Source organism: Kryptolebias marmoratus, linkage group LG22 (assembly GCF_001649575.2).
Source record: "Kryptolebias marmoratus isolate JLee-2015 linkage group LG22, ASM164957v2, whole genome shotgun sequence".
Classification (NCBI taxonomy): domain Eukaryota; kingdom Metazoa; phylum Chordata; class Actinopteri; order Cyprinodontiformes; family Rivulidae; genus Kryptolebias; species Kryptolebias marmoratus.
In genome coordinates this window covers 21,972,915-22,000,463 of record NC_051451.1, presented here as the reverse complement: position 1 = coordinate 22,000,463, position 27,549 = coordinate 21,972,915, and the positions used below count along the sequence as shown (strand labels likewise).

The 27,549-nt window shown below is 38.1% G+C and overlaps 2 protein-coding genes across 26 annotated transcripts in view; both read right to left on the bottom strand.

Moving 5' to 3' along the window:
• Positions 1-13,895, bottom strand: part of zmp:0000000760 (collagen alpha-1(IX) chain) — a 16,618-nt gene extending 2,723 nt beyond the window's left edge. The window contains exons 1-25 of one of the 2 annotated variants that reach the window (XM_037973615.1): positions 13,767-13,895; positions 13,195-13,306; positions 12,154-12,277; positions 10,201-10,594; positions 10,033-10,110; positions 9,841-9,936; positions 9,701-9,754; positions 6,592-6,645; positions 6,452-6,505; positions 6,319-6,372; positions 6,157-6,210; positions 6,024-6,077; positions 5,892-5,945; positions 5,462-5,515; positions 5,305-5,349; positions 5,166-5,219; positions 5,024-5,077; positions 4,884-4,937; positions 4,670-4,741; positions 4,548-4,583; positions 3,030-3,074; positions 2,909-2,941; positions 2,042-2,188; positions 1,540-1,683; positions 772-862 (exon numbers count right to left, since the gene is read on the bottom strand). In XM_037973615.1, coding sequence (XP_037829543.1) covers positions 772-862; positions 1,540-1,683; positions 2,042-2,188; positions 2,909-2,941; positions 3,030-3,074; positions 4,548-4,583; positions 4,670-4,741; positions 4,884-4,937; positions 5,024-5,077; positions 5,166-5,219; positions 5,305-5,349; positions 5,462-5,515; positions 5,892-5,945; positions 6,024-6,077; positions 6,157-6,210; positions 6,319-6,372; positions 6,452-6,505; positions 6,592-6,645; positions 9,701-9,754; positions 9,841-9,936; positions 10,033-10,110; positions 10,201-10,594; positions 12,154-12,277; positions 13,195-13,306; positions 13,767-13,775 — 2,020 coding nt within the window. In that variant the 5' untranslated portion in view covers positions 13,776-13,895. Of the gene's footprint in view, positions 1-771; positions 863-1,539; positions 1,717-2,041; positions 2,189-2,908; positions 2,942-3,029; positions 3,075-4,547; positions 4,584-4,669; positions 4,742-4,883; positions 4,938-5,023; positions 5,078-5,165; positions 5,220-5,304; positions 5,350-5,461; positions 5,516-5,891; positions 5,946-6,023; positions 6,078-6,156; positions 6,211-6,318; positions 6,373-6,451; positions 6,506-6,591; positions 6,646-9,700; positions 9,755-9,840; positions 9,937-10,032; positions 10,111-10,200; positions 10,595-12,153; positions 12,278-13,194; positions 13,307-13,766 lie in introns of both variants that reach the window. The other variant, XM_017413060.3, reaches the window with a different exon arrangement.
• A 563-nt stretch (positions 13,896-14,458) lies between these two features.
• Positions 14,459-27,549, bottom strand: part of dst (dystonin) — a 94,715-nt gene continuing 81,624 nt past the window's right edge. For 11 of the 24 annotated variants that reach the window (XM_017412864.3, XM_017412865.3, XM_017412882.3 and 8 more), the window contains 22 exons: positions 27,052-27,207; positions 26,664-26,870; positions 26,267-26,386; positions 25,410-25,579; positions 25,151-25,310; positions 24,597-24,791; positions 24,386-24,514; positions 23,891-24,034; positions 23,461-23,649; positions 23,241-23,370; positions 22,885-23,048; positions 22,646-22,808; positions 22,400-22,554; positions 22,248-22,322; positions 22,059-22,076; positions 21,222-21,338; positions 19,514-19,631; positions 18,559-18,672; positions 17,134-17,324; positions 16,834-16,944; positions 16,202-16,328; positions 15,267-15,523 (listed from right to left, as the gene is read on the bottom strand). In XM_017412864.3, the coding sequence (XP_017268353.1) occupies positions 15,267-15,523; positions 16,202-16,328; positions 16,834-16,944; positions 17,134-17,324; positions 18,559-18,672; positions 19,514-19,631; positions 21,222-21,338; positions 22,059-22,076; positions 22,248-22,322; positions 22,400-22,554; positions 22,646-22,808; positions 22,885-23,048; positions 23,241-23,370; positions 23,461-23,649; positions 23,891-24,034; positions 24,386-24,514; positions 24,597-24,791; positions 25,151-25,310; positions 25,410-25,579; positions 26,267-26,386; positions 26,664-26,870; positions 27,052-27,207 (3,210 nt within the window). Of the gene's footprint in view, positions 15,524-16,201; positions 16,329-16,833; positions 16,945-17,133; positions 17,325-18,558; positions 18,673-19,513; positions 19,632-21,221; positions 21,339-22,058; positions 22,077-22,247; positions 22,323-22,399; positions 22,555-22,645; positions 22,809-22,884; positions 23,049-23,240; positions 23,371-23,460; positions 23,650-23,890; positions 24,035-24,385; positions 24,515-24,596; positions 24,792-25,150; positions 25,311-25,409; positions 25,580-26,266; positions 26,387-26,663; positions 26,871-27,051; positions 27,208-27,549 lie in introns of all 24 variants that reach the window. The other 13 variants (XM_017412874.3, XM_017412861.3, XM_017412863.3 and 10 more) reach the window with 9 other exon arrangements.

Below are 27,549 nucleotides of genomic sequence, written 5' to 3'. Positions count from 1 at the left end.
AGTTAATTAGCTGATTAGAGTGTGGTACCAGGTGCCATCAATTTTGAACCTTTTCACAAGATTCTAATTTTCTGATATGATGAATTTGAGATTTTCATTTGTTGTCATTTGTAATCATCAAAATTAAACGAAATAAACATTTGAAATATATGAGGTTGTATGTAATGTATGAATATAATATACAAGTTTCACTTTTTAAATGGAATTACTGAAATCAATCTACTTTTTCATGATATTCTAATTTTATGACCAGCACCTGTAATTCTAAAAGCTGAGATGGCATTGCTTTAACTACCAAAACTTTGACTGACCAAACTTGACTAAGAGCTACAGACATCCTCTGTTTTGTATGATATTTCAAATGAAAGAGTGTAGACTGGTTACAGTGTGTGAAACCTCTGCTTTTTTTATTCAAATCTGAAATCCTGGACTTTCTGTTTAAAGATGGTTTGCATTTGCATTTAGTAATGGACTTCTAATAAAGTGCAAAATTTCTAAAAACCCACATACACTTTGTAACAGATGGCAGGCAAGCTTGGCAAGTAGAAAGATTTTGGAGATTGCAAAAGAAAGCACCATTCTGACAAACTGTAACTACATGTGCACTCAATAAAATGATAACACAGTGTATGAATCATGTGTTTGCAGCATGTTGGCCTGACTGGGTCATGAAGAAAATCAGATCAAGGATCTCATCCTATTTTTTCCAGCATTCCTTCCTTAAATGAACTTTGATAAGTTATTATTTTGCTGTTAAACAAACTTCCACACCTGTTTCTCCTCGTCTGCCAGCATCTCCAGCTTCTCCATATAAGCCCGGTGGGCCCACTTCTCCAGTAGCACCATCATTACCAGGATCCCCCTGATAACATCAACACCAGGAACATGAATCATAAGTTGTTTATTTGTTTCCACTATAAATTCAAAAAGGTTTATTTTTAAGTAATGTAGTACTTTCAGTTCCTGTTTGTCATATTTATTGACAAAAACTCTAAAAAGAGAAATGCTGTTCAGTACCTCCACATCAATTGTTTTGGCACTTTATGTCAAAACATCAGGCTTACCAACCATAATCTAATATAGTGGAATAGTTTTATGGAGTCATGGCTTTAAAAGCATTTATCAGCCTCAGACTTCTTGTGATCAGGAGTTGTGGAACATGAATTGATTCTACATTGTATAATAATGTGGAAAAGGCTTTCCAATTGAAAAACAGCCAAAGAACCATTCAACACAGACCAAGTGTCTAGTCTGTGACTCCTTATTTGTCCTCATGGAGACGTGGAAAATTGTAATGTTTTCATTCCAAGCTTTTCTGCCAAATACTTCAGCTCTCTTTAGTCCAGTCCAGACCCTCACAATGTGGTAGCATTTTGCTCAGCAAGACAGCAAAATGAAAAATGTATGTATGTATGTATGTATGTATGTATAGACAGTACTTTGATGCCAGAGGTCTGTAGGCTATGAAGTGTCAGGAAAATCTCCAGGGTTAGGCTTGATACATCTGTACCCAACAAACATCCAATCTGTAGAACTCACAGGAGGTCCTGGGGGCCCTTTCTGTCCAGGGGGACCCGGAGCACCCATGGGAACATCCCCGTAGAGAGGACAAACAGCAGCACAGGTCCTCTTCACCGAGTTAGCAAAAGTGGACATCTGCTCCAGGACCACTTTCCTACAGACCTCAATGACATGTTCGACAGGGAGAGTCGGGCCCTGGGTAAGAAATCATTTCCATACTCATCAATGGAGGTGATTAAGCTGTGGGAAAAGGCATGCTGAAACAATGACTGCTTCTCTGAGGAAGTGGGCTGAACAAAGGCAGCAGGATTACCTGAGGTTTACAGCAACTCTAAATGAAACTTTTGCTAAGAGTCACTAAGAATTGCTAAAGTGTGCTCTTGACACCAAATTTGTGACCAAACAATGTGTGGGCCTGTTAGTCTGACAACTAGAGCAAAACATTTTCTACTACTTATTTTGAACTTTGTGATGATTTTTAAGGCAAAAGGATTTTTTCAAAGACTTGCATTTTACTTACTGGGGGGCCTGGAAGTCCCTGAAAACCATCTGGTCCTCCCTCACCTCGGATCCCTTTGACTCCAACTGGACCTGAACGACCAGATAGACCTGCAGGGCCACGCTTCCCTCGTTTCCCCGGAGGACCCTGGTCACCCCAGTCTCCAACCTCCAATTGGGACAAGGTTCATGACAGAGAATCAGAACAGTTAGAACACAATGTGTAGTCACTGTTATCTGAACACAGACTCCATAGTTGTGCTTAAGATGCCTTTTATGCCAGGCTGATAACTAACATTATACTAGAAAACAAACAACGTTGGTCTGGGTAGTGTAAAGCCTGAAATATTAACAATCTGGAAGTTTGTTTGAAAGCTTCAAAACAAAAGCTGAATCTGGTGGAGAACATCTGAAAAATGTGAAAGACTCATTTGGGTGTCGTTGTAGGCGTTTCTGTTCTTATCGGATCTGCAGATGCTCTGAATATGTAAGGAATGTTATTTGATGGATTCATATTGAATTTTTCCAACTATTAACTTAGCCAATGCAATGGGATGAATTTGGATGGATTTCTCAACCAAAATCCAGGCAGGGATATCATATTTAGAAACACCACACCTGCATGACTGCTCTCTTTACTGACACAACTTATCATCAACGAGATGGTTTGTTTTAGCATTACAAATAAAGAAATACATATCATTTGAAACCTTTCTAGCTACAGTACATGACTGATTGTAAATTGTTTAACTCAAGCCATACTTGTTCCTTCAGTACAGTTGATTGGGCGTGCCAAGTCTTTTGAATTTTATATGTCATAATAACTGCTTTTAGGATAGGATCACAGTTTTATAGTGCAAGTCAAACTTTCAGCTGAATCACAACTTACCCTTCCCTTTGGGCCTTTAACTCCATTTTTTCCCTGTTAAAAAAGCAGTGCTGATGATTTCAAATCAAAATAATGTAATGATGAACAGAGAGGAAGAGACATTTGACATTTAACAGTGTACCTGTGCACCTTTTACTCCTTTGATCCCTTGGATTCCCGTGTCCCCCTGTACAAAGCAAAATTAAAGTAAGAAGCTTCCAAAAAACTGGTAGATTAGCATACCTTATTGAACAAGAGCATTAACCAAAAAGAAGAATGCCATAAATATCACTGTTATTAACTGTAATTCAAAGCACTTGTTATCATGAACCCACCAAGAGTTTAGAATCCAACTAAAGTAGAGGCAAAAATTTCCATTATAAGCAACAAAGTGATTAATACATTTATATTTATTATTGGGACACAAACAAACCTCCAAATGGATAACTGCTACTGAGTTGATGGACATTTAAATCAAGAAAGGTTTTGTTGTTAATAAGATAATGGTTCTGTTATCTGCCATAATTTGAACATTAAATCCATCCTGTTTTTACTTCACAATTTGTCAGATATGGAAGCTTTGTCTAAGAGTATTTTTTCACATTTTAAAATGCAATTGATTTTTCACTTTTTCTGAAGTTTGTTAGACTACAACAGAAATCTCTGCAGTATAAGCAGACTTGAACTGAGACCACAGACAAATATTCTCTTGTGGGGATACCACTGCCGCAAGGGACTGTCACTGTCACTCCCATCTAATGAAGGCTTTTTACACAGTGAAGACTTGAGCCTTCAAACATGTGATTAATGTTGTCATTTGGTGGATTTCCACTCAAACCATCTAGTAGCTGTGATGACTAAACATAGCCAAACACAGACTCATAACATGATAACCGCTAAAAAATATGTGTCAGTCTCACATATGAAACTGACTTTAGTCTTCTGGGAGGAAAGCCTGTGTGTTTTTGCATTATTAAATGAATCAAATCAGCCGTACTTAAGACTTTCAAACAATGAATTTATTTTTTTTTTTTCTGAGGGTTACAATCAGTTTATTATTTATAAGGTTTAGAGAACTAACACTTTCTGGTACAGATGTTTTTGTGGTTTTTATTTCTGTAAGTTTGATTAGTTTGTGACATGTTTTGTCATCACCATAAAACCTAAACACTTACTACACAATTTCACTATTGTATTTTACAGTGTGAGCCAATGGCAGTTCGAGTAATAATATTAACAAATGCTTCACTCAAGTTTGGCACTTGTACTAACCTTTTGTCTAAATGGGGACACAAGGATAAACTGAAACAAACTGTTTATTTACTGTGGGATTTTTTTATTCAATAAAAACTCACTGGGTGACAATAAGGTGATAAAACATTTTAGGTCTACATGTTCTATATGTGTTAATAAAATTCCAAAGAGGTATTAGGAAGTCTGTCTAGTAACTTAGTGAATCTTTCTGTTGATTTCCTAAAAATGCAAGGATTCTTTCCAGGAAAATGTCTTGGTTTGGAGTGGGAATACATCTGCAAATCTCACATTTTATGTGGTTTCAACGACTCAGCAAATAATTCCTAAATAGCCACAGTAATTGTGCTATTAAACATTTTGCCTTCCTTTTACATCTCTAATGAGTAGTGTATATAGGATATGTTACCTTGGGTCCTGGTTTTCCAGGAACACCTATGTGACCCTGTAAAGAGAAAATTTGCTTTCATCATTTGAGGAAAAATTAACCAGTGTTCGGAAGAGTAAAGAAAATTCATCTGGAGCACTTACAGTAGGCCCAGGTGGGCCAATAAATCCTGGTCTTCCTGGCTTTCCTGCAGAACCTTTGTAACCTCTCGGGCCCTTGAGAATAAAACATGTATGAACCAGTCAAAGGAACAGCTTTATTCTTTGTCACTCCCCTTTAACATGGCAAACTACTTTACAATCAAAGTGTAGTATGTGCTTGTCTTCAGTCACTGAAAAACCTGAAAATGTGGCTTACGGTTTGGCCCTGAGGGCCCATTTCTCCTGCTGGCCCTAGGGTGCCTTTTTCCCCCTGTAAAAAACATGAATGGCAATGAAATAAGCTGCCAAAGATAGTCCCATTTCACATTTATTTACAAAATAAAGAAAATATCAGACCTTTGATCCACTACGTCCAAGTTTTCCACTGGGACCTTGAGGTCCTTGATATGCCTGCAAGAAAAGATGACATTTACAGAATAATGATAGACATGCATATTTTCAAAAACTTAACATAAAGGTGTCAAACAAAACCTGATACCTCTACTCCTTGATCCCCATCTCTACCAGGTAAACCTGGGTCTCCAATAATACCCTAAAAAGGTATGACCATTAATGTAAAAAAAGATTAAACATTTTGAGAATGTATGTATGCTCTGGTTTTATCAGTAGTGAATTACTTTTGATCCAATGGTGCCAGCTCTGCCCACAGATCCTTGGATGCCCTATTTTTTCAAGTTCAGACCAAAAAACATATGAATTAACATTCAGAAAACTTCAAATGTCTGTATAAATCAAATCAAATGAATGCCATTTTGATTGATATGTGATACTCACAGGCTTCCCCTTCTCTCCAGGAGTACCTCTTTCCCCAGGATCCCCCACGATACCCTGTCAACCCATCAAAGCAAAAACATAAGTCAAGATTTTACAAAATGTCCAAGTCCAAGAAGCAACATGGTGAACGAGGGAGTCCTCTTTCATGTACAGCAGAGCAGATTATCACTGCGGTTCAGGCTCTTCTCTCAGTGACTCACTAGCTAATGTTGAGATAGTTCAGGCCTTCAGATCTTTGCCAAAATCCAGCCACATGAACTAATGTTGTTTATGGAGACGGCACATCAGCCAAAAGCGTACTGTACTTTGATCCCAGCGTTTTACCCCATCAGAAATGATTTAATAGCTCCTCGTGGTCACATGAGGGGATTTTGAAGACAAAGTATCAAGAGTTTCCTAATGTGGAACAGGGAATCCCACAACAACCCACCTGCTTTCCTCTGGGGCCAAGCCGCCCGACTGCACCCGTAGTTCCTTTTTGGCCCTAAAAATTGAACAAGATGAGTTTAGATGATTTAAAAGAAAAAGAAAAAAGATATAAGCTGGAAGGAAACACAAATACCTTAACTCCTTGAAACCCAGGAATCCCTCCATATCCTTTAAGACCTTTAGTGCCCTTTAAGAAGGAAAAACCATTAGTAATTACATAATTGTTTGCAACAGGGCTTACTATTGTGATTCAAAGGCTATCTTACAACTACTCCCAGTTTCCCAGTCTCTCCAATGTCTCCAGGAGGTCCTCGAATTCCCTTTTTGAAACCAAAATGTTCAATTTAAAATGGATGCAACTAGAGCAATAAACTGTTATTTCATTTACTGGATGACGAACTCCAATTAAAGCCAACAGACAAGCTTACCTTAAACCCAGCTGCCCCTTTTAATCCTTTCAGCCCTTTAGCACCTCTGTCCCCCTGTGAACACAACATCTCAGTCATGGACATATGAAATGCTTCAGCATCAAGAAAATGATAAATATGAGTGATAAATTACCACTTGCCCCCAGGGTCCTCTCATCCCCTTTTCACCTTTGCTTCCTGTTTGCCCCTGAGGATGTGTAGGTAAGGTTTTGTTAGAACAGTGTGAGAATGAATGAAACAGAAGTGTAACTCACAGATGAAGTCAGAGCCCACCTTTGGGCCTGTCTCCCCAATGTTGCCATAGTCTCCGGTGTTTCCACGGATTCCCTGCAAGTAATCAGAATCATAAATTCTTTAACTGCTGTAGTTGGTTTATGAATAAATCAGACCAAGAAACACTTTAAAAGCTCAATGTTAGCAATGATTTCCATAAAGCTGAGAGCTTCTTAAAGATAAAAGTTTGGCTATATCTGATTAAAGCCATCATGTAAACATGACAGATTTTATTACAAATATCAGGTTTTGATTTCAGCACAAAATGGAACCGCAGAACTTTACCACATTAACCAATATTTCTTTTCTTTGAAGACATGGAAGAATTGCCCTTAAATTAACATAAATACAAAGAAAATGGACTTTAGATGGTGGAATTTAGAAATGATAAGTTAGCATGGTTCTTTAAACGTAACTAGTAATTTATTTTACAAAAGAAAGAAAAGAAAAGAAAAAACAAAGAGAGCTGTAACTTTTTCATTTATTTTGCACGAATAACAAAAAACGTAGAACAGCTGGTTTACATATTTCTGAGGATAAAATCAGTCTTCCTACCATATGTTGTTTACTTGTCTAAAAGCAAGTTTAAGTGTAAAATAATGTTTGTGTTGACTTTGTGTTACATGGTAGAGACATTAAATACAGTTCTGTGTATTACGCATTAAAACCTCAAAAGACCATGCTTGTTTATCCTACACAAACCGTTTGTAATTTTGTATTTGGCAGAGTGGTGTTGAAAAATGGAAAAAGTTTGATGTCATCAAACTATTAAACTTGTCCTTTGACATCAATTTTCAAAAACATCAGATGAAATGAGAATAATTCTCCTGCTGTCAATTAGTATGAGGTCCAGCCCCCAACTACACTGAAGAGGATTAAAACAGAAGGTACTTAATGGTGTACATTTCTACTATAGATCATAACAACATAATAACATTTGTAGTGTGTAGGGATTTGCAACCTACTCAAACCCTATAATATACAATCTTTCTAGAGTAGTCTGAATGTGTTTTGTAAGCAATGTTTTTTTTTTATAAGAGAAAGGTTTTCTCTCACAAAGATTTCTGCTGCTCAGTCAGTGTTTTTTTTTTTGTTGTTGTTGTTTTGATTTAAGACCAGTTTAGCACAAAGACTTTTTTACCATGGAGCCATACTTTGTAATACATGCAGAACATAATTTGCCATTATTTTTGTTTTGTTTTTTAAAATCTTCAAAGCCCTACCAGAGAAAGGCTAATCTGTTCCAGTGATACAATTTCTGTCAGCTTCTTAGCTGGGTTCTCACAAGCCTCTTAATCCAGCTTCAGACTTTTTGAATCTTGCTTCTGGGTTTAAATCTAAAAGGTACAGTTAGTAAAAAAAAAAAATGCTGTTTTAAAAATTGCTCTTCTCTCCTTGAACAGACTTGTTCTAATGGATTTTAAATTTGCAGATTATTACATAATTTTTGTTACTACGTTTCAGACAGTATTCCAATATTTTAGGAAAAGAGTTGCATTTGTAATATTGGTGGAAAATATAGAGAAGCAGGACTCAGGAAATATTAGTCATAAATACAACAACATGGATCTGAATTGTTTGAACAGATGCTTACTTCCTCAGTAGTAGATGGAAAAGTGCACTGGCTGCATTACTCTGAGTCAACAAACATATCAAACATGTCCAGGCTGTCTCTGTGTTGTCAGTTTATTTGACCATCTCACCTACCGGTGTGTAGTAGGCAGAGTCAGCTGAACAGAGGTTAACCTCAGAGATGGCCGACTGTATGGCGAGAGGCACAACCATGAAATTTACTACATCTCTGAGGTGAGACAGCTCATCTGAGCGAAGGACCACCCACCACCTGAGATGGACAGTTTCTAGATTTGTGCCAGGAAATGCCCTCCTTGGATGCCAGTAGGGAAGGTGATAAACAAGTTGGGGTTCTGTGATTCACAAGCTGGCAGGAGGTCAAAACTCTAACCAGTTACTAAGGGCAGATGTTTGCTCCCAGATGAGCTACAGCTGCAACTGAAGACACGAACATGTAGCATGTAAAGCTCTGGAAATGTGTTCAGGAGGGATGTCAGTCTACAGTCCAGCGTGTGCTTTCCCAGGCAGCAGAGGGACTTTCTTTGAGTGCAAAGGGCGCACAAACAAAAAACCTCCAACTTCAATGTGTTCTCCTGAGCACTTTTAAAACTCTCAGAGCTACACTGTTGAGAATCAAAGAGATTAACAAGTCATAAATTTAAAGTGAAAATATTCACATCTGTGGCCCTCAGTTGGACAGAAGAGTTTTTGTTCATTCAAAGATGAGTGCGTAAGTGCCTCCTTTAGCAGGGTATTTACCTCTTCAATAAATTCACAGCATTTTCCTGTTTTTTTCAATGAGGTTTTTCTCAGTAGGTTATTGTGGCTGAATCATACAGAACAAATCGTTTTTAACCCTCCTGAAGCCCTAACTGAAGACAGGAAGAGAAGCCCTTGTAACTTTGGGTCCATTTGACCCGAAGGCCACAGGAGGGTTAAGAAACCTGAATAAATTCCCTCAGAGTTAAGCAGTTGGATGCCACTTCTTACCACACACTTGAAGTTATTGCTCAACTGCCTGGTGTTCCTGTGTGTGTGGGATTCATTACATCTGGCACAGTTACTTCAAAATGTAAAAGCAAAACCATTAGAAATACTGTAAACTTAGTCCTGTAAAATCCTTCCCTTAAAACCAACAGAGGCTGTGTTTTAACATGCATATAGTTATTTTAGATGTACAAAAACAAATTTATTGTCAAACTGTGTTGGTTTTTCTTTATTTTGGACTCTTTTAAATGTTCTGTAAAGCGGACATGAGTTATCAAACCATGAAAGGAGCCTCTGTGTTTACTATCGCTCAGCGCCTCGGCTTCCAGACTTGTTTCCATCCTGTTGTGTCTCAGAAGTGCAACTATAGCCATTTTCCACAGCGTTGCTGCTGTTTCAGGAATAAATGTTTTACAATATAACAAACAAGCCAGCCTAACTCCTTGGGGTGTGGCAAGAGGAGGTGAATGTTGCTCCTGCTGAGAATGCATCAAGTAAACACTCAATTCTTGATGCTTGGGTGACTAAGAGGCAGATTGTATTTATTTACCCAGTTCCCTTGTCTTCCTTGGTCTCCGGGTTTTCCTGGAAGACCCCTGTGACCCTGTAAAGTAAGAGGCATATAAAATATATGAATAGAGAATAAACGTGTGTTTATCTTCAGCCACTTTTTTGTGCAGGTGCACTCACTTTTGGCCCTGGAGGGCCCTGAATGCCAGGTTGTCCGTGCATACATTTGCAAGTCGCTCTTCCAGCTGTTAGGCCGATCTCAGCGTATCCTCCACACTGACGGGAACAGATAGGTGCCAGAAGGGTTTTGAAATTCCACACCCATTTCTAAAAAAACTGGAGTTTAACAATGTCAGAGCAAGTATGACTCACCACACTGGAGAGCTCACAGCAGTTCTCTGAATATGCCTGCTCTGGGTCACATGACACCTCCATCTGCTGGAGGTCCACCTAGACAGAAACAGGCAATGCTGGGAAAAATTATAATTGTATAAAAACTCATCAAATATTCATTGATTCTCATGGAAGTTGTGAACATACAGCCGGTGAGCGACCTCCTACAGCCCGTTTGACGATGGAGGTGTATCCTTGGTGGATGACTGGCCTCGGCTCATCAATAGGTTCCACTCTGACCTCTTCACAATCTATCAGTAGCCGCACTTGGCTGCCCTTCACACTTAGAGCCAACTTATGCCAATCTCCATCAAACAGCTTTTCCACATTGTGGAAGGTCCTCAGCATATGGTTCCCATGGAGACTGATGTAGAAAAAGTCTAACGAACGAGCATCGCCTTGGAAACGCAGGCCAACCTGCTCTCGTCCCTCTGGGTCACTGACTTGCCAAAGGTCCCATGATGTGTGGGCAGTGTCTTTGGTCATCTTAAATGTTGCAATGATGGAGTATTCAGAGGGAAGTCCATCTGGATACACATCACTGTGACACAAAACTTAGTTTCAGAAAGTTTTTTTTGCATATATTTTAAAATGCTACTTTTTACTTACAAAACTATTAAGAGTGTTTGGTGAATAAGGAAGGTTTTATCATTTAAAAAAATTATAATTTTGTACCCTATTTCCACGTTAAAGGAGTAGCTAAATATTTTCAATACCAACATTTGTTTTAATACTGATAGTTAATGACACAAAGTAAAACAATAGATTAAGGCTCCCTCAAGCAGATCATTAGCTTAGTGAGACGTAATAGCATGACAGTCATCCAAGGGCATGATAACATACCCATATGTTAATGTTTAGCTGGTGTGACATTTCGAATCTTCAAAATTCCAAAATCTCTAAAATCCCCAAATCTCCAAATTATTGAGTCTTGCCTCAATGAGGACTTCAAGTATCAAAGAGCCTTGTTCACAAGTCATGGCAGGACATATCAGCACATCTGGGCCACGTCTGCAGTAGTGAGGAGAATGCCGTAGTGTAGAAGACGTAACCATCAATTTACTGACCTAAAGAACAAAATCCTAAATACAAGTGACTAAAATGAGCTTCCTCTCTAGGGTGGCTGGGCTTAGCCTTTGAGATAAGATGAACAGGTCCATCACCTGGGAGGAGCTGATAGTATGGCTGCTGCTCCTCCACATTGAAAGCAGTCAGCTGAGGTGGTTTGGACATCTGATTAGGATGCTTCATAGGTGCCTACCTTTTGAGGTTTGAGGAGACCCTGAGGCAGACCCGCTACTCAGATAAAAGGTTATATGTCCTCTCTGGCTTGGGAACACCTTAGCACACCCCCAGGAGAAGCTGGAGAGTGTCACTAGGGAAAGAGATGTCAGGGTTTCCTTCCTAAAACTATTGCCTCTGCAATCCAATCACAGATAAGTGGAAGCTGGATGGATGTTATTATTTCTATATATAAACTTTACAAATGAACACTGACATCATAAATCATGAACTGCATGGTTAACTTGATAGCTAAAATATTCTTGCAATCATTAGGGGAAAAAAGGATGAAAGTTGTTGCCTAATCTTGCCTTGTAATTTAACTACCACATCGTGTAACACATTTACATAAATATACCAAGTGGTTTGGCAAGCATTAAAGAAAAAAGGAACCACTGTCTTTCCTGTTCTGACCTATTGAAGAAAACTTGGCTTTCAGAGTAGAGGCCATGAAGAGATGAAGCATTTCAGACAGACAGGGATGAGAAATGATGCAACAACATACATGATGCAAAAAAAAGAAAAGTTGTTGGTATTTTTTGGCAAAGTGCTGAATACATTTAAGCAGACCTGCATCAATGTCTAGTTGTAAGTTACATTGGATCTTCAAAATGCTGAAGAGTTACAGTATGTTTCACATTTAACTATGACCTTTGGGCTGTGACTGGACGTGACCAGATTGAAACTACACCTAACAGTGATGGACACCAGGTGAAAGACCAAAGAGGCAAGATCAAACAAAGCTTTAAAAAACATGGTGTTAATGTGACTGCTTTTCAGCTTCTGTTAGATCAGCTTGGATCCTATCTCAATCTGTACCTCATGTCTCTCCGTAGATGGATAGAGGGGTTGACACGATAGGCCACAGCCTCAGGTTGAGATCCATTCACTCTCCTCGCGCCTCTCAACTCAGTCACCCGAAACTCCTCCAGCAGATCAAAACCTAACAGCAAAAAATACTGACGTTAGCTTTACAACAGACGCATTTAATACCAAAGGAGCTGAACTTTACCTCTCAATCTTGTGGCAGTGCTTATATGACTGGTTTCTTATAAAAGGCTGCATTATTCATTGTTGTGAATAATGCATTTTTCTTACAGGTATGATGTAATCTATTTAAGCCATTTGCATGAGGTTGTTTTTTTATCCTTCAGAGATGTATTTCACTCCTGATTTCTAAACACTGAGTGCTTTGTGCTACAGTTTGCATGAAGTCAGCATAACTGAAGTGTTTCCTGTGACATTAGAAAGTGTGGATGAAAGCCAGTTAAGGTTCTAATTATTGATATTTTGACCGTAGCAGAAGTAAAGAATGTTTCTTTGTCTTTTTGCTCTGTAAAATTTGAAGTGAATTTCACTATGGTGCAGCACAGTCAATGACCCATTATGTTAACTGGTTTATTAATGGTGACAGGGAGCCTCAGCTGCAGGACATCAAAGCTTTTTGCACTCAGGGTAACCCAAGAATGACCTCATAATAGTCACATATACACTGAGAGCAGGGAATACGATACTGTGTTGACTAAACAATACTGAACCATGAACCGACAGAACACTGACATCTACTGGTTAAGATGTGGAAGTGCAGTGTTTACAGTCTAGATAGCTATTTGTGAAAGAATAATTGATCAATGTCATTACAGATATTGTTTCTTCTTTTGTATTTAATCTAACCAGAAAATATCAGCAAGAGTTTATGATCTCTTTAATACGACATGTGGAAAAACTAGCATTTCAGTCCAAACTCACACTACAACACCACGACATGTAGTGTGGAACTTCATGGCAATTTATGCACCTAAAGCGTATGCTGTTATCAACAAAAGTACTTTGTAAACTTACAAAAAAATGTAAACTTACTTGGCAACTTTTCACTCCGAGCGAATCCTGAGATGAAAAACAAAGTTGCAAACACCAGCATGTGTCTGAGGGCTGGCATGTTGGATATTTTAAAGCCAAGGGCTATCAGTGCCTGTTGAGTAACAATTTAGTACATTAGTCATTTAAACAGACTCAAATTAGGATTAGTGTTATAAGAATGTATGATTAGACTGTTAATAAGAAGCCAGTTTTTTTTTTTTAAATTCTCTACATACATGAAAATGTAACCAATATAAAAAATGGAAAGATAGAAAACAGCTAATAAACTACAAACATAAAATGCTGTTTTTGTTAGAACAAAAAGTTTAACTGATACTATGTTTTAAAAGTAATTTCATTTGTCAAATATTTTCATAAAACCTGACCATTTTAGGGTTTTAAATAGTTAAAGGCTGTATCCAGAAAATACCATCAACAATCAAATAGTTAATTGACCAAATTATATCTGCTCTGCAACATAACCTTATTACCCACATCTCTTATTGGTATTATCTATCACAAACTGTATTTTATGGATATAAAGAAAATAAAGAAAATGCTGAATTACTCACATATTTCATTAAAGAGCTGGAGCTTCTGCTGATGGATGTTTTCCAGTTGCTCCCAGTTTATAGTGCTGTCTAGAGCCGGTGTTTGAGTCGAACAGGAGGACCATTCACACTGAAACTCTGGATCTCCGAGGACCCTGACCCCTGAGCTCCACTGTACCTGTGGTCCCAGGGGATCCATCTCTTCCCATAGGCTGGTAATGCTGATAGTCCCAATAATGAAGCTCAGCAAACAGTGAGGCAGGTAAACAAAATGCAAGTTGGAAATACCAAGAGGAGGAAATAGCAATACAGTTGTAGGAATAAGACACAAATTTAGGTTACTGACGAGTTTGTCAGTGCAGCTCACAAGACCTTCAGTGCATTTCATCATACAGCATTTTGAAGCAACTCTTTGCAAATAAAGTTTAAATGAATTAATTTCTACATTTCCATTAAAAACAGGCACTTTGTTTCTGTGTCTGTTCGATGAAGATATTGCTTTATCATCCAAGCTTTCTAACTGAGAAAAGGATGAGGCATTTCACAGTCAAATACAAGATCTTCCGCAAACATTCCAGCCTGACTAAATCACCACTCTAAGGTAGACTGCAAGGGAAAAGACCACTGAACATTATAATTTATGTTAAATAAAAGATGCCAAACAGAAATCCAAATATATCTGAAGAGAGATAAGAAAAAGATGACTCTGTAAGTAGTTTCATGGGGCTTTCTGCAAGCAGGTTTATTACAAAGTAAACTTACAGTAACAATTTCAGCTCAACCAAAACGACCATACATACACGAGAATGCACAGAGAGTGGCTTTGTGGAGTGGCACCTCTACAAGGCAACACATTGCTGTAAAGTGGAGGAACAAAAGACAGGCTGCAGTGGCTGACAAACAAACAAATAAGATTTGAAAGCTTCATAATTAAAAGGTTTCTGCTACTTCTCATAAATAAGAGTTTTCAAAGCTTTCCAGAGTGCTTACTAAGGATTATTGTTCTATATTGCATTGCCCTTTAAATGCAAGTTGGCAGTATAACATAGCACTTAAATAAATATTTGCAGTGCCTGAAGCGGTACAATAATGCACCATCTAGTCCAAACATCACCTGTGATAAATTACAGTACATTCGGTAACTTTCCAAACACTATCCTGCCTTTTTTTGCCCTTCATTAGTTTGAAGAAATTTGAACTAACCGTTCAACATGGTTATCCCCAGATTTTTCTAGTGTTCATCAATCCACTACAGGATTTGCATAAATAAAATTAAGTATAATAAAAAAAAACAATTTCACAAAAAAATAAAATACATTAAAAACAAACACACAAGGCCATCGACAATCCATTCTCACACAATATTAAACCATATTGCCTCTTAACAGAATATTTTACATCTTTGCAACAATTTAAATAACGCTCAACACATCTGCAGTCTCACAAGGTAGACGTCTCCAGTGTCCATTATGTTTTTAGGGTGCAATTAGCTCCTGGGTTGTTTGGTTTCAAGGCCACTGACTATCGCTTGGATCCCTTGGCCAGTTTGCTTGTGGAAGTGGTTTTTCTTTGAGGAGTGGGGATCTTGGAGGGTTTTCCTCCATGTTGGCGGGACACAGAACGTGGTGTCGCTCGAGCGGACTCTCCAACTGTCTCAGACGCGTCAGAGCACACAGACTGGATGTCTGAGATGTCAAAGTCTGAGGCATCACTTCCTCTGCGACTGCTCCCTCTGCTTCCGGCTTTACTTCCGGGTCGGCTGGAATTTTTCCTTGACTCTAGAAACAAGAAAACAAAAGAATATTAAAGGCTTAGCATTCCTAGAAGGAATGTCTTTCCAGTTGTTAATTATATATTTTGCTTACAGTCAGAGAGATATTGACTCTAAAAAGTACATGGCAAAGTTTTAAACCAACATCTAGCGCAATCTGAATATTGTTGGGGATCAGTCTTAGCTTCTACCACACCAAATCTTACCTCCATATCTGTAAAACTGATTGACTGATTGAAACTGATTATAGCCGTATTTGTGTTTTGTAATGTTAGCTGATTGTGGCAGTCATCTCAAATTGCATTGACTCTAAACATTACGCAATTGTAAATATACATCCAATGATTACTTTCTGCAAGTTTCATTAAAATCTGTCCACTGGTTCATAAGATATTTTGCTAATTCTACAAACACACAAACACACACACACACACACACACACACACACACACACACACACACACATAAGCAATAACATTATTGCCTTTGCCTATAGTGGAAGCAATAAATAAATAGTTGGTTAGGTCAACGAGCCACAATCAAATATTACAACAGATCTGTGACCAAGCAAACAATCAAAAATATCCACCAACCTGCTGGGAACCTGCAAACAATCAGTTTTTATTTCTGCATAAAGCAGTCGTGGATCATCATTCAGATAATACATTTTTAAAGTTCTACTCACCACCAATTGTCTGTGTTCGAGCTTTCAGCACAGCAGCATTAATCAAAGTTGCCTCTTCCCCTGACTGAAATCCTTTGCCAGATAAGTAACCAGGAAGACGTAACTTGCTGCCCTGGACTGCTGTACTCTGTAAGAACAAAACAAAAAATACATTTAAATATACTTTTACTTGTAATTGTTTCATGGAAGCAGCCCGATCTAAATAAGTGCACACTGAGCTGGTAAAAAAAACACGACAAACGTTACAGGGTTAGTAATAAGTTATATATTAAAAAAAAATCCTTTCAATAACAATTTTTTTGTAAATACAGCGATGTCTCGTTAGTGGAAGGTGTTAATAAGTTAACAAATAGTTGTGCATTACAAAATAAAGAAGAAAGCTTTTAAGAAAGCATCAAAAAGGCAGCCCATGATTTAAAGAAATTAAAGTTTGTAGACCCAACTGACATTTTTCTCTGGAGAACATTTTACAACCATTGTGGTCATTTCATTTATTTATTTATTTTTTTCAAATGATGAAGCAAACCAATTCACACAAATTCAATTTTTACTTCTTGTGCTAAAAATGCATTAGATCTCAGTTGGGTCATGTGACTGAACCTTTGGGCATCATGAGCTGAACATGACTATACCTCTGAGGATGAACCTTGGCTCTCAAAGGAGTCAGATGATTTAAGAGGAGTGCAGGATTTGCTGTTTGTAAGCCATGGCTTATCATAATTGCGGGAAATGTGTTGGGGAGTCTGAGAAACAATGGCAAATCAAATAAAAAAAATGTGGATTCACAAATTTAAAAAAAAACTACATGAAACACTAAATGGAAATGGTACATAAAATTGACAAAATGACCAAAAAAATTAGATTAAAAATGAAAGTGGGGGACAGTGGGGCAGAGAGCGAGACAGAAACAGAGACAGGCTGACCCTCCTCACCTTGGGTGTGCCAGTGGCTGTCGGGTTCGTCGGAATTGGGCAGCTCTGACTGGAGATGGATCTGTTGGGAGAAGCTCCTCTAGATGACGGCCGAGACCTCCGGCCTCTGTAGCGGAAACTCGCCATCACCTGAGTGGTTCCCTCCGGGAGGATGAACTTTTCTCGCAGTTCCATGTTGGTCCTGCCTTTCGCTGAGAAATAAAGTCCAAATTAGTCATAAAGTCAACCAAGTATGTGATTATAACCTTAACTCGTGCTGAAGATGATGATGATAACGATGCCAATGATGACAAAAAAACAACACTTTATTTTCCCCTTTAAGTCTCAAATTTCCACATAATTTCACAAAATCTTCTGGACACAGAAGCAATATTTGGTGGAAATTACAGGCAAAATTAGATTTTTTAAACAAGGTGATATATACAGCAAATATTTACAATTTTTCAGTTACAATATGATTTTATTTTCTGATTTACAGTTATTTAATTTTAATAATATTTTATTATGAATAATAACCAATTGACCTTGTGATTTCTTGAAAGCTTCCAAATACATGCCAGAGAAATTATTAGGAAACTTCTGACTTATAAAATAAAGTATCACAATAAGGGGGTGTCCTCTTTCAAATAAAAGAAGTAACTAGAAACACATGACTCATGCAGTATCACAACTCATCCAGACTGTTCAACAGAAGTCAAAGTACTGCTGCCAACAGTTGTGGAATAATCGTTTTGTTTCTGTTTTAATTGCCAGCTTTAAAATAAATCAAAGTGCCAAGATTTCTAAAACCAAAATCTGAAAAATTACAAAAACTAAGAAAACATAATTAGCACAGAATAAATCAAGTACGATTCAAACCAAAGTATCATGCAGTTTAAAGGCAAAAGTCTAATTGTTAAAGTATAAACCTCAAAGACGGTTTTAGTTCAGTGTATGATGTTAAAATTCCCCCGATGATAAATACATTTTCTACATATTTACATATAGATAATTCAGTCAAATAAGCACCTCTTGAATATTTAGTCAACAACTAAGTTTCACCTTCTTCAACAAATCTTAGCAGTCTTTCAGCAGTCAGTGTTCACACTGCATTTTTGCATAAAATGCAAATTTCTCTCCTTTATAATGGTTTATAGTATTTTTTTTCTTTTGACTTTAAAAATAAGTTACATGCTGAGGGTAAAAAGTGATGATTTTGTTGCTTCCACTCCCAACACACATGAGTGACAGCAGGCGATGTGACTGACATGAACAGCTGCATGCATGAAACCCAGCTGCAGCTGAGCGATAGGGCGAATGAGAACGGAGCTGGTGTCTGAAAAGACCATTCACTCACAGTGATGCTCACACGTTGCTACGCTACAGAAGTGCTACACCGCAGGAACAACACAAGCAGCACACACTCGGATGTGCAGACACACATACCGCTAGTGGGTTCATGGAGCAAGGTGAGAAAGTGTGAGATTTGCCAACCTATAGGAGACTGAGTAATTGAAGAGTTTGATTCCGAGCGCAACATTTTGCTCCCATGATGATGAACTAGAAGAAACGATACCATGTTCAGCAGGAGGAGAAGGATTATAAGCAGGAGACACACAGATTGATCATTAATGCAGAGGAAAGTAGAAACAGGTTTTAAAGCTTTCGTTGGCACAGAGAGGATTTTTTTCCATCTATGTTGACAGCCAGATGATAATCAGTAACTGTCAGTCAGGTAATAAATGAGACACGTTTTCAAGAGCTGTTTTAACAAAACTCTTATCTTCTATCTTGCTCACTTAATTGAATTTTAGAAATAAAGTGACAACAGAAGACAGTAAGTCATCATTAAAGTGAATATAAAACATGGCATAAATTAGATCAAAAAGCACAAAACATGTCATAAATGAGTAAAAACATAATATAAAAATAGTGATGAAATCTTCCTGTTTTAAACTGAATAGACTTCAAGCTCTCCAAAGTCTTTAAATCTGGGACAAAGAAAAAAATGTTTTTACAGTTAAATTCCAAGTGTAGAAACACACTAATGACACCAATAATTATTGCAAGGAGATTAACTATTCCTACCTTAAATGTGTTGTAGATTTGGTCTAGTGCATAATAAACAATGTTGATTGTTTCATTGGGTATCTTTAATTTTTTTAATCTGTGCAGTGAATCTATGTAGTAAATTTCATATTGAATCATAAATTGATTAAGACTGTCCATCTTCCAAAAGAGATTTGATAATGTATTCATGATTAAACAAATAATTGAGACTTTTTCAAGTGTCAAGAGTGTTGTAAACAAACGCTGAAGCAGAGCTTTAACGAAACAGAGAAAGGACAGGGTCTAGTTTTAATCCATCAGCTGTGTTTTCTGGTTTCCTTCTTAAACTCACCTCGACAAGGGTCATTCTTCACTAGGAACTCATCCAGAGCCATCCAACCTCCTCCCACCCGCACCATCACCGTGCTCCGTAAAATTCGAACAAGACGCAGCTGCTGAGAGTCTCCAAACTGTGTGAGAAAAGGAAAGCAAAGGATGGACGTGTGAAAAATGCCGAGCACACCGTGAGGTTGTTTTTACTTCACATAAGAAGCTGTGCAACACAAAAAAACAGAGGGATTTAGGGAATCATGTTTATATTTAAAATGACTTTCATTGGAATGAGATTATTTTAATAACAAACGTTTAGGATCATGTCCATTCTGGTCTTCTTTTTTGTTGCACAGGTTGACACATAAACACAAATTTGACACAAAACATCAATTTTCACTCGTTTTTTTACGCAATGATCATTCAACTGATTTCCAATGTGAGCTGGTGTGTTTAATTAGGATATCCTTATTTAAACTACACACTGAGCTCATATTTTTGATATGATTATTTTTTGTTTATATCCAGAACTTCTTGTAGTACATTTAGCCACTTAATGTTGAGCATGACTGATTTAAAATCAGCTGAGAAAACAGTGCAGTTTTACATCATCAGAATTTTTGTGACATCTGATGGTTGATTTTCATTCAATACATAATCAGCCAATAATCTTTTTTTTTTTATTTCTATGACTGTGCGGTGTTCAGGATCACATAAGGCTGGATCAGGGTCAAACCAAAAATACAAGAGATGAAAACCTACCAAGACTCACTCCTATTTTCAATTTAGAATAATCAAAAAAACTAATATGCACGTTGTAGGTAAAAAGGGGAGCAGCCTGAAAAAAATCACCTTTACTTACTGTTCTTATTTTTAAGAAGTAGCAAAATGAACCTTAAAGTAACAAAATCAGTCAAGCTCTACATCCAAAACTGTTATGGTTTATACTCAGTTAAGTTTGAGTAAAACTGGGACATAAATAAAATGTAAAGTCCACAGCTTTACACATATAACTGGTTGTTTTTTTTTTTACTTTTGTAATTTATGCATATGTGCAGGTTTCAGTCAAAAGAAGGCTCAGCCTTTTACTACAAGTTCAGCCTCCAACTAAAACATGGCTGAATGCACATTATTAAACCACTAGAGGTCACTAGTGTACAATAATTTGTTTTCACCTTACCAACCACACATATAAAGCATTAGAACACAGACCATCTTTCATAAATACACACAATCCAAGGCTTATGAATGTGATGAGACAGATGCCAGACAGCTGAGTGTGATCATGAGCATTAGCACAAAAACATTTGCACATAATGTCACGGCAGCATGCTTTCTCTCCAAAACAGGCTCACATCATGATCAAAAGGAACAAACATCAAACTTCCACAATCTCTGTTGCATTTTCTATCGCTACGACTCAAATACTCAGGATGCACTGACACTGATGCAAATCAAATGCAGCTAGCTCTTGAGAAAATGAAGAATGGCTCAAGTTATTGCTGTCTAATTCACCACTGTGCAACACGCAGACATGATCAAACACTGATGACCTTCTGCTAAGTTCTTATTACTGCATGGTGTGTCTTAAACTGTTCAAAATCTTGCACTGGTATGATTATCAGAATGATTTAATGCATCTGGTGATTCTAGTGATCGTAAACATTAAAGGTGATGAAGGAAAAATAAAGAAAAGAGGCACAAGAAACAGCTTAAGAGTAACCATTTACCAGAATACAGCTTTCCAACACTGCAACGTGTAGATGGTGGGTAAGATTTTGATTTTCCCTGTTTGCTATTGTCTCATCGCCCATTAAGGAGTCATGTAAGCAGTGAACCAGACCAAACTGTCAAAAGAGTGATTTCAGTTCAATGTTGAGTGAGACATCAATACAAACCACGACATAAACCCCATCCTATCCCTTCTCACTGACTCGTACCAGAAAATAACTTTTCCTATATATCAGGAAAAGTTAAATTAATCAATTAAAAGCAATGTATTCATTAAATTATCAAGGTTGCCAAACATTTTTTAAAAACATTGTGAGTTTGCTGAGGCACAAAATTGTGTCAGCTCTGGTGGATGTAAGTCATTCCCATGATGCTTAAGCACTAAAAGCAAGCACACAGAAAGCATTAGTATATGCTCAGCAGATGAATTTATGCCCATGAACTAATAAAACATTAGCTGAAATGGTGCTGGCAAGCCATTCTTGACATTTCTGAAACTCAAAAGCAGATTTAAAAACATTTACGAGAAGAAAACTTTAACATGTTGCAGTTTTAATGACTCTTTCACTTAACTTTTTTTTTTTAAGTTATGTTTAAACTGAGCAACCATCAGTTTTTGTCTTAAAATATTTTTCTTTATAAATTGAATCAGATTGCCACATATATTTTGTTTCTACTTCTGAGTTCCAGTCTGAAAAAGTGCAGCCAGAAATCTGGGCAAAAAGTGTTAATTAGACAAGAACATGGTAAATGCAGAAGGGGCTTAAAAAAGCTCAGGAGAAAATAATAATAATAATAATAATAAAAAAGAAACAAAAGAGGACATTTAAATGTACCTGGTTTCCAAGGTAGAACTGGTGACGTAAAAACAAGAAAATATTAAACCGTTAGCATTTGTTTAATCACATTTGGCACTCACCTTCACATGAATTTTTCATAAGAACATTACAGTAGTATTTAAACCATTTCATAATCGTGACATAGCTTGTTTCTCTTTAAATATACACAGGTAAAAATCTGCTTACTCTGTATTTGTTTGCTCCGATTTGCTCCACTTGGAATCGTTTTGGACATTTGCATTTTGCCACTTGACGTGTAACCTAGAAACAGAATATTGTTACTAAAATACATCCCAGAGTGATAATCTAAGACATCAAGCGTTGACAATTTCTATTACCTCATCTTCAATTTTGTCGGCATCTGTTAATGGCTTGTAGGCATCTTTGTTGGGATGGAGTGCTGCCACAAACTCGTAATAGTCAATGTATCCGTCACCGTCTCTGTCGAATATGTCGGCCACAGCGCTCATCTCCAGCCGGCTGGTTGGGAATTCTGTCAAAGAGCCATCATGTGGTGTAAGATGAGCCTTTTTGCTGGTTGGTTACAAGCCTATCAGCTGAGATTTTGTGTGCTGAACACTTACTGGATGAGAGAATTCCCTCTATGAACTCCTGTCGGGTCACTTTGCCATCTTGATCTTTGTCAATACGGCGGAAAAAGTCCATGACACGAGACTTTTTGTGGTTCATCCAGCGCATGTAGCGCTTCCGCCACACATCAAAGTCAAAGTTAGCAAAATCCTTTAACTAAAGAAAGAAAAAAAGAGTGAGCATCGATTTGACTGAAACACCTGTTTGCCATAAGACTGAAATCTGGATTTACCTCCTCCTGTCTGTCCAAAGCATCATTGAGTTTCCTCCTTCTGTCCAAAGCCAGCAGCCATACGTGCTGCCAGCTGGTGACCAGCAGGTTGACTCGTGGGTTCTTGGTTTCTATAGGAGCCTGTGTGGTTGATGAGTACATCGTTTGTGTGGGAGAGCGTTTTCCTGTAAATGAAACACAAAATCTTTTACCAAGACTGTGTTTTAACCTCGTGAACAAAAAGAATAGATTCACAATGACATCATTCCAGGTGCTGAAATGGGGAAGATGAGGATGTCACGTCACACTGCAGTGACTCAACACAAGACCAGGTGGTTCAGGTTTTGTTCTGTGAGGGATATTAGTGTGATGCATACTTCCAGCTCTTCCTTTGTCCAGAACAGGAATCTGAGATTGAATTTGAGGCTCCACAGCAGGCTTCCTCTTGTGTGTTTTGGTAATTTTGTCAACGTCTGGCTGCTTTCTGGTCATTTCCTCCATGAATGCCTGCAGGGGGAAAATACCAATTTCTGTCATACAAACAAATAATAAAAAAAAATCTTGGTGTAATTGTTTTTACTTGCAGTTTGACTTCACCTGATGTTCTGCTATGAGGTTTTTGATCTCCTCAATCTCCTGAGGCATCGGCTCCTTGTCTCTGCCGTTGAGGTTGGTCTCAGCCCACTGCAGCCAGGTCAGAAGATTTTCCAGCAAATCCTGAGTGGCTAACAAATCAGTGAGGGCCGTGGCAAGTCGCTGTTGGTGCTGCCGCGCCCAAGCCTGCACCTATAACAGGAGCATTATGAACACTGTTACTACTAAAAACATAAAAGCTATTTTTCAATAAAGTCATGTCATTTTTTTAATGCACACAACATTATCATTTAAAGAAAAAATAGTTACATAGCAACATGTAGTAATTGTAATAAATCTTTATTGCAGCTTAACAAATTCAAATAGAGCAATGTGTTCTGTCAAATCTACACATATGAGAGGTATATCTGCCAGCAAGCAGCTGCATACTGACCTCTTCAAATCTGGCTTTAATGATGGTGTTCCAGTGCTTGATTGTTGTGATGGAATCCGGATGGCAGATGCTAAGAATGGCCTCCCCCATGCTGATTGCTTTGTTCAGTCCCACTCGCTTTTCTTCCTGCTTTTTTATGAACTCCTTAAAAGTAGTAAATAGAGAAGAGTTTGCTCTTGGAACTGGATTACCATCAGTAAACATAAAAATGAAACACTGCCCATGCATGGTTTAATGTAAGAACAATGCAGAGCTATTTTGGTCAAATGAAATCATACTTGGGAAAATAACCTAAAGCACTCTGTTTTTGGCCTGAAGGATGACAGGTTGCAAAACAGAGTCTTAACTGTTTACTCAAGAAAAAGACTTAATCAAAAAAGAATGCTGGCAAGTTTAGTTTTTTAATATCAGAGCCAAAACTTTCTAAAATACAATTTTAAATAAAAAAATAGAGATTTTTAAAATAAATACAGCATAAAAAATTGCATCACTTGCCTTTTGTTGTTCAATAAGCCCCCGCAGAGCCTCCTCATCATCAGGCAGGCTGCCGTGGAAACGTAAACTCTGCTCGGCCTCAGCTAGCCACTCCAGCAGGATATGAACAGCAGAGTGAAATTCCTCAGCCTGCAGCAAGAAGACACACATTATTATGGCTCAATGAGTGACTTTACCTTCTGTGTGAAGACAGCGGGAGACTCTATGGTACCTGGCAGAGGGACTGCTCAAGCCGGGTCTGCTTGGACACTGAAAGGTTGCACACCGTCTCCCAGCGAGTGCTCAGCTCCTGCATCTGGACTTTCACCCAGGAGGAGTCGTCATGGCTGCTCTCGATCAGCTCCCTCGCTGAACGTTTGAGAGCCTGAACGCTCACCGTTTTCTTCCCCAGCTCCTTCTGAAAAACCTGCAGCAACAAGATGACATGAATCATATTTTTAAATATAATTTTTGAAAGGAGTAAGCACAATAATATTGGTTTTCCAGAAATATAAAAAACAAAAAAACATTTAAAAACAGCAGACTTTATTGAAAAAGGTATGAGAGCGCTATTGCCTTCAGTTCTTGAATTTATAGCCCATCTCTGGTGTGGTTTAAGTGTCGTTGTGATTAGAAAAAGCCAATAAAAGGATCAAAGGAAAGGGTAGTGATGCAGTGAAACCTTAAAAAAGTCAGGTTTAGACACTTTTGCAAACATCAGTAATCAACAATCAGATCAACAAAAGTTTGACATCTTATACTTTTGGTGTGGTGTTGGTTTTATACCTTGTGGTTGTCTATCAGGTTGAGAACCAGATCAATGTCTCCATGCACGGGCTGGTCCTCAGCCAGCTGAGGTTCCACTTTATACAGCCAGTCAATGAGAGCCTGGAGGGCATCTGTAAACTGACCAGAGAACAGCAGGGCTTCCTCCAGCTTGTTTTGTCTGCAGAGGAAAACAAGTGACAAGTGTAGAAGACTTTTCGTTTGACTACAGGTAGAAGAGATAAAAGACAGAAGCAAATGTGAGTAGAAGAATCTTCACCTTTCTACTGATTTGCCACAAACAGTGTCCCATTTGTCCCTCAGTTCGCTCAGCATGTCATCCAGTTTCTGTTTGTCATCCTGAAGGGCAGTTTTGTCTTTCAGGGCTCGGCCTGTTCGAGCTGTAGTGTCATACACGGAGTGTTTGCTGCCCAAAGCTTTTTGGAACTCCTACATGCAAGAAGAAGAGTCAGCTTTAGTGGACCAATCGAAGTCTGTAGACGTACGGGCAAACAGACTTTCTTCTTTCTGGTGACGAAATGTTAAAATGTTTTCTAATCTGTATGCGTGTTGTAATTAAGAAAGCATTGTTCTGTGGGGGAAAGCAAAAAAGGAGGTCAAATTTCAGCCAATGCTCCACAGAGATTAAAAGTATCCAATCCCTAATACATTTGGTCCCTCCCAGGATTATGATAGGATTAGCTCGATCTCCCCACATAACACTGCAAACACGACAAGAATCAAGTGTAAACTAGAGAAAATGTACTTTCTGTAAAAATGCGGTGAGTGCTGAATGACTTTGCAGAATTTTTTCTGAATTAGCTGAAACGGAGCTGTTAAAGCTAAAAGACGCAGGACACTTGCGAAAAGAACTAAAACACTAGGTAACACCTAAATGAAGCAAAGCACTAGCTAAAAGAAGCAAAAGGCTAGCTAAAAGCTGTATAAGAAGGTGAGAGCAAGATGTTGAAGACATCAATGTTTTTGAAGAAACTGAGGAGAGCATCCACAAACAGTTTTATCTTGTACGTGTGAAATTTTCACCTATGAAAAATCAGTTCAGGTGCAGAAATTTCCTTTTGACAGATGAAAGTAAAGCTCTGACATGAACTACTCTAAAAATATATGATTTGTCACCTTGTGCTGCACCAGCTGAGTCTTGATTTTGTCTGGTTCATTGGCAATTTCCACTTCAGAGTCCAGAGCACTCTCAGATTCATCCAACCATTCCATCAGTTTATTGAAGGTCTCATGGAACTACAGAAAAATTAGGAAACAGTGTAAGAGAATCTGAAAAATGCATCATTTAACTTAATTTATCACAATGTTCTGCTTTATGTTCACATGATTGAGCTTTCTGGCCCAAAGAAAAGAAGCGGTTGACACTAATAAAAGTGCAATAACAGCATGCAGACAGGATGTTAAACAGGCTTATTATATTTTTTCCAGTGAGCTTTCCAACTGTAATAAAAGTTCCTGATAGCGGTAAAATAAGCCCGTAACAGAGTCAGTAGAAACATACAGAGTCCAGTACCTGTTTCGCTCTCTTTCTGGCATCGTCCAGCAAGCGACCTCGCTCTACAGATTTCTGCACCAGCTTCTCCCAGCGGCCCTGCACGCTCAGCAGAAGGTTCTTGATCAGCACCACGTCTTGTTTCTGGCTGAAGTACTTCAGATGCGTTCCTGTCTTGTCCAGTTCAATGATGTGCTCTCTGTGGGAGTTCACCTCTGTCACAAATATCTGCACGAAAAGAGAACAGCAAATAAAAAAGAAAACTTTAGTTGATATAATTTTAAAAATAGTTTATTCCAGGACAACATTCACTAATCATGCAGAATTAAAAAAAAAAAACGATTTATTTTCTAAAGCATTTCATTTCCTTCCAGAGGCTGCACAGCCGCTCTATGTCAACAAACATTACCTTATGCTCATCAATTTGAAACATGATGGTCTCCAGTATGAGGGAAGCAGGGGAGACCATGTTCAGCGTCTGTTCTGCTTGGGTTAGCCAAACAATAAAGTCTTGAAGAGAGTTGTGGAAATCTGTTGCCAGTGTCAGAGCTTCCTCTAGTTTTGCCTGCAGACAAAAAAGAAAAAAAACTCAGCGCAGATAACAAAATTCTACGAAACATGATGTTTCTGCTTTCAAATTGTGCTCCAGGCAGAAGGAGAGTCACAGTGGCTGGACAAGCTGTAAGATTTCCCAGAATTCCAGGGAGCAGGACCAAAGTTAATACTGTAATGTTTGCTTTTGCAAACAGTACAATAAAAAGTGAAACAGATATCTCTAGTGAGAGATGATAAAGAAGAGATTCTATATTACTCTCTTAAAACAACATAATGTCTGTTTATTTTGGCAAAAAAAAAGAAGTTTCAAATGTCTGTTTTAATCTTTAATTTTACAGACTTGTCAGATCTT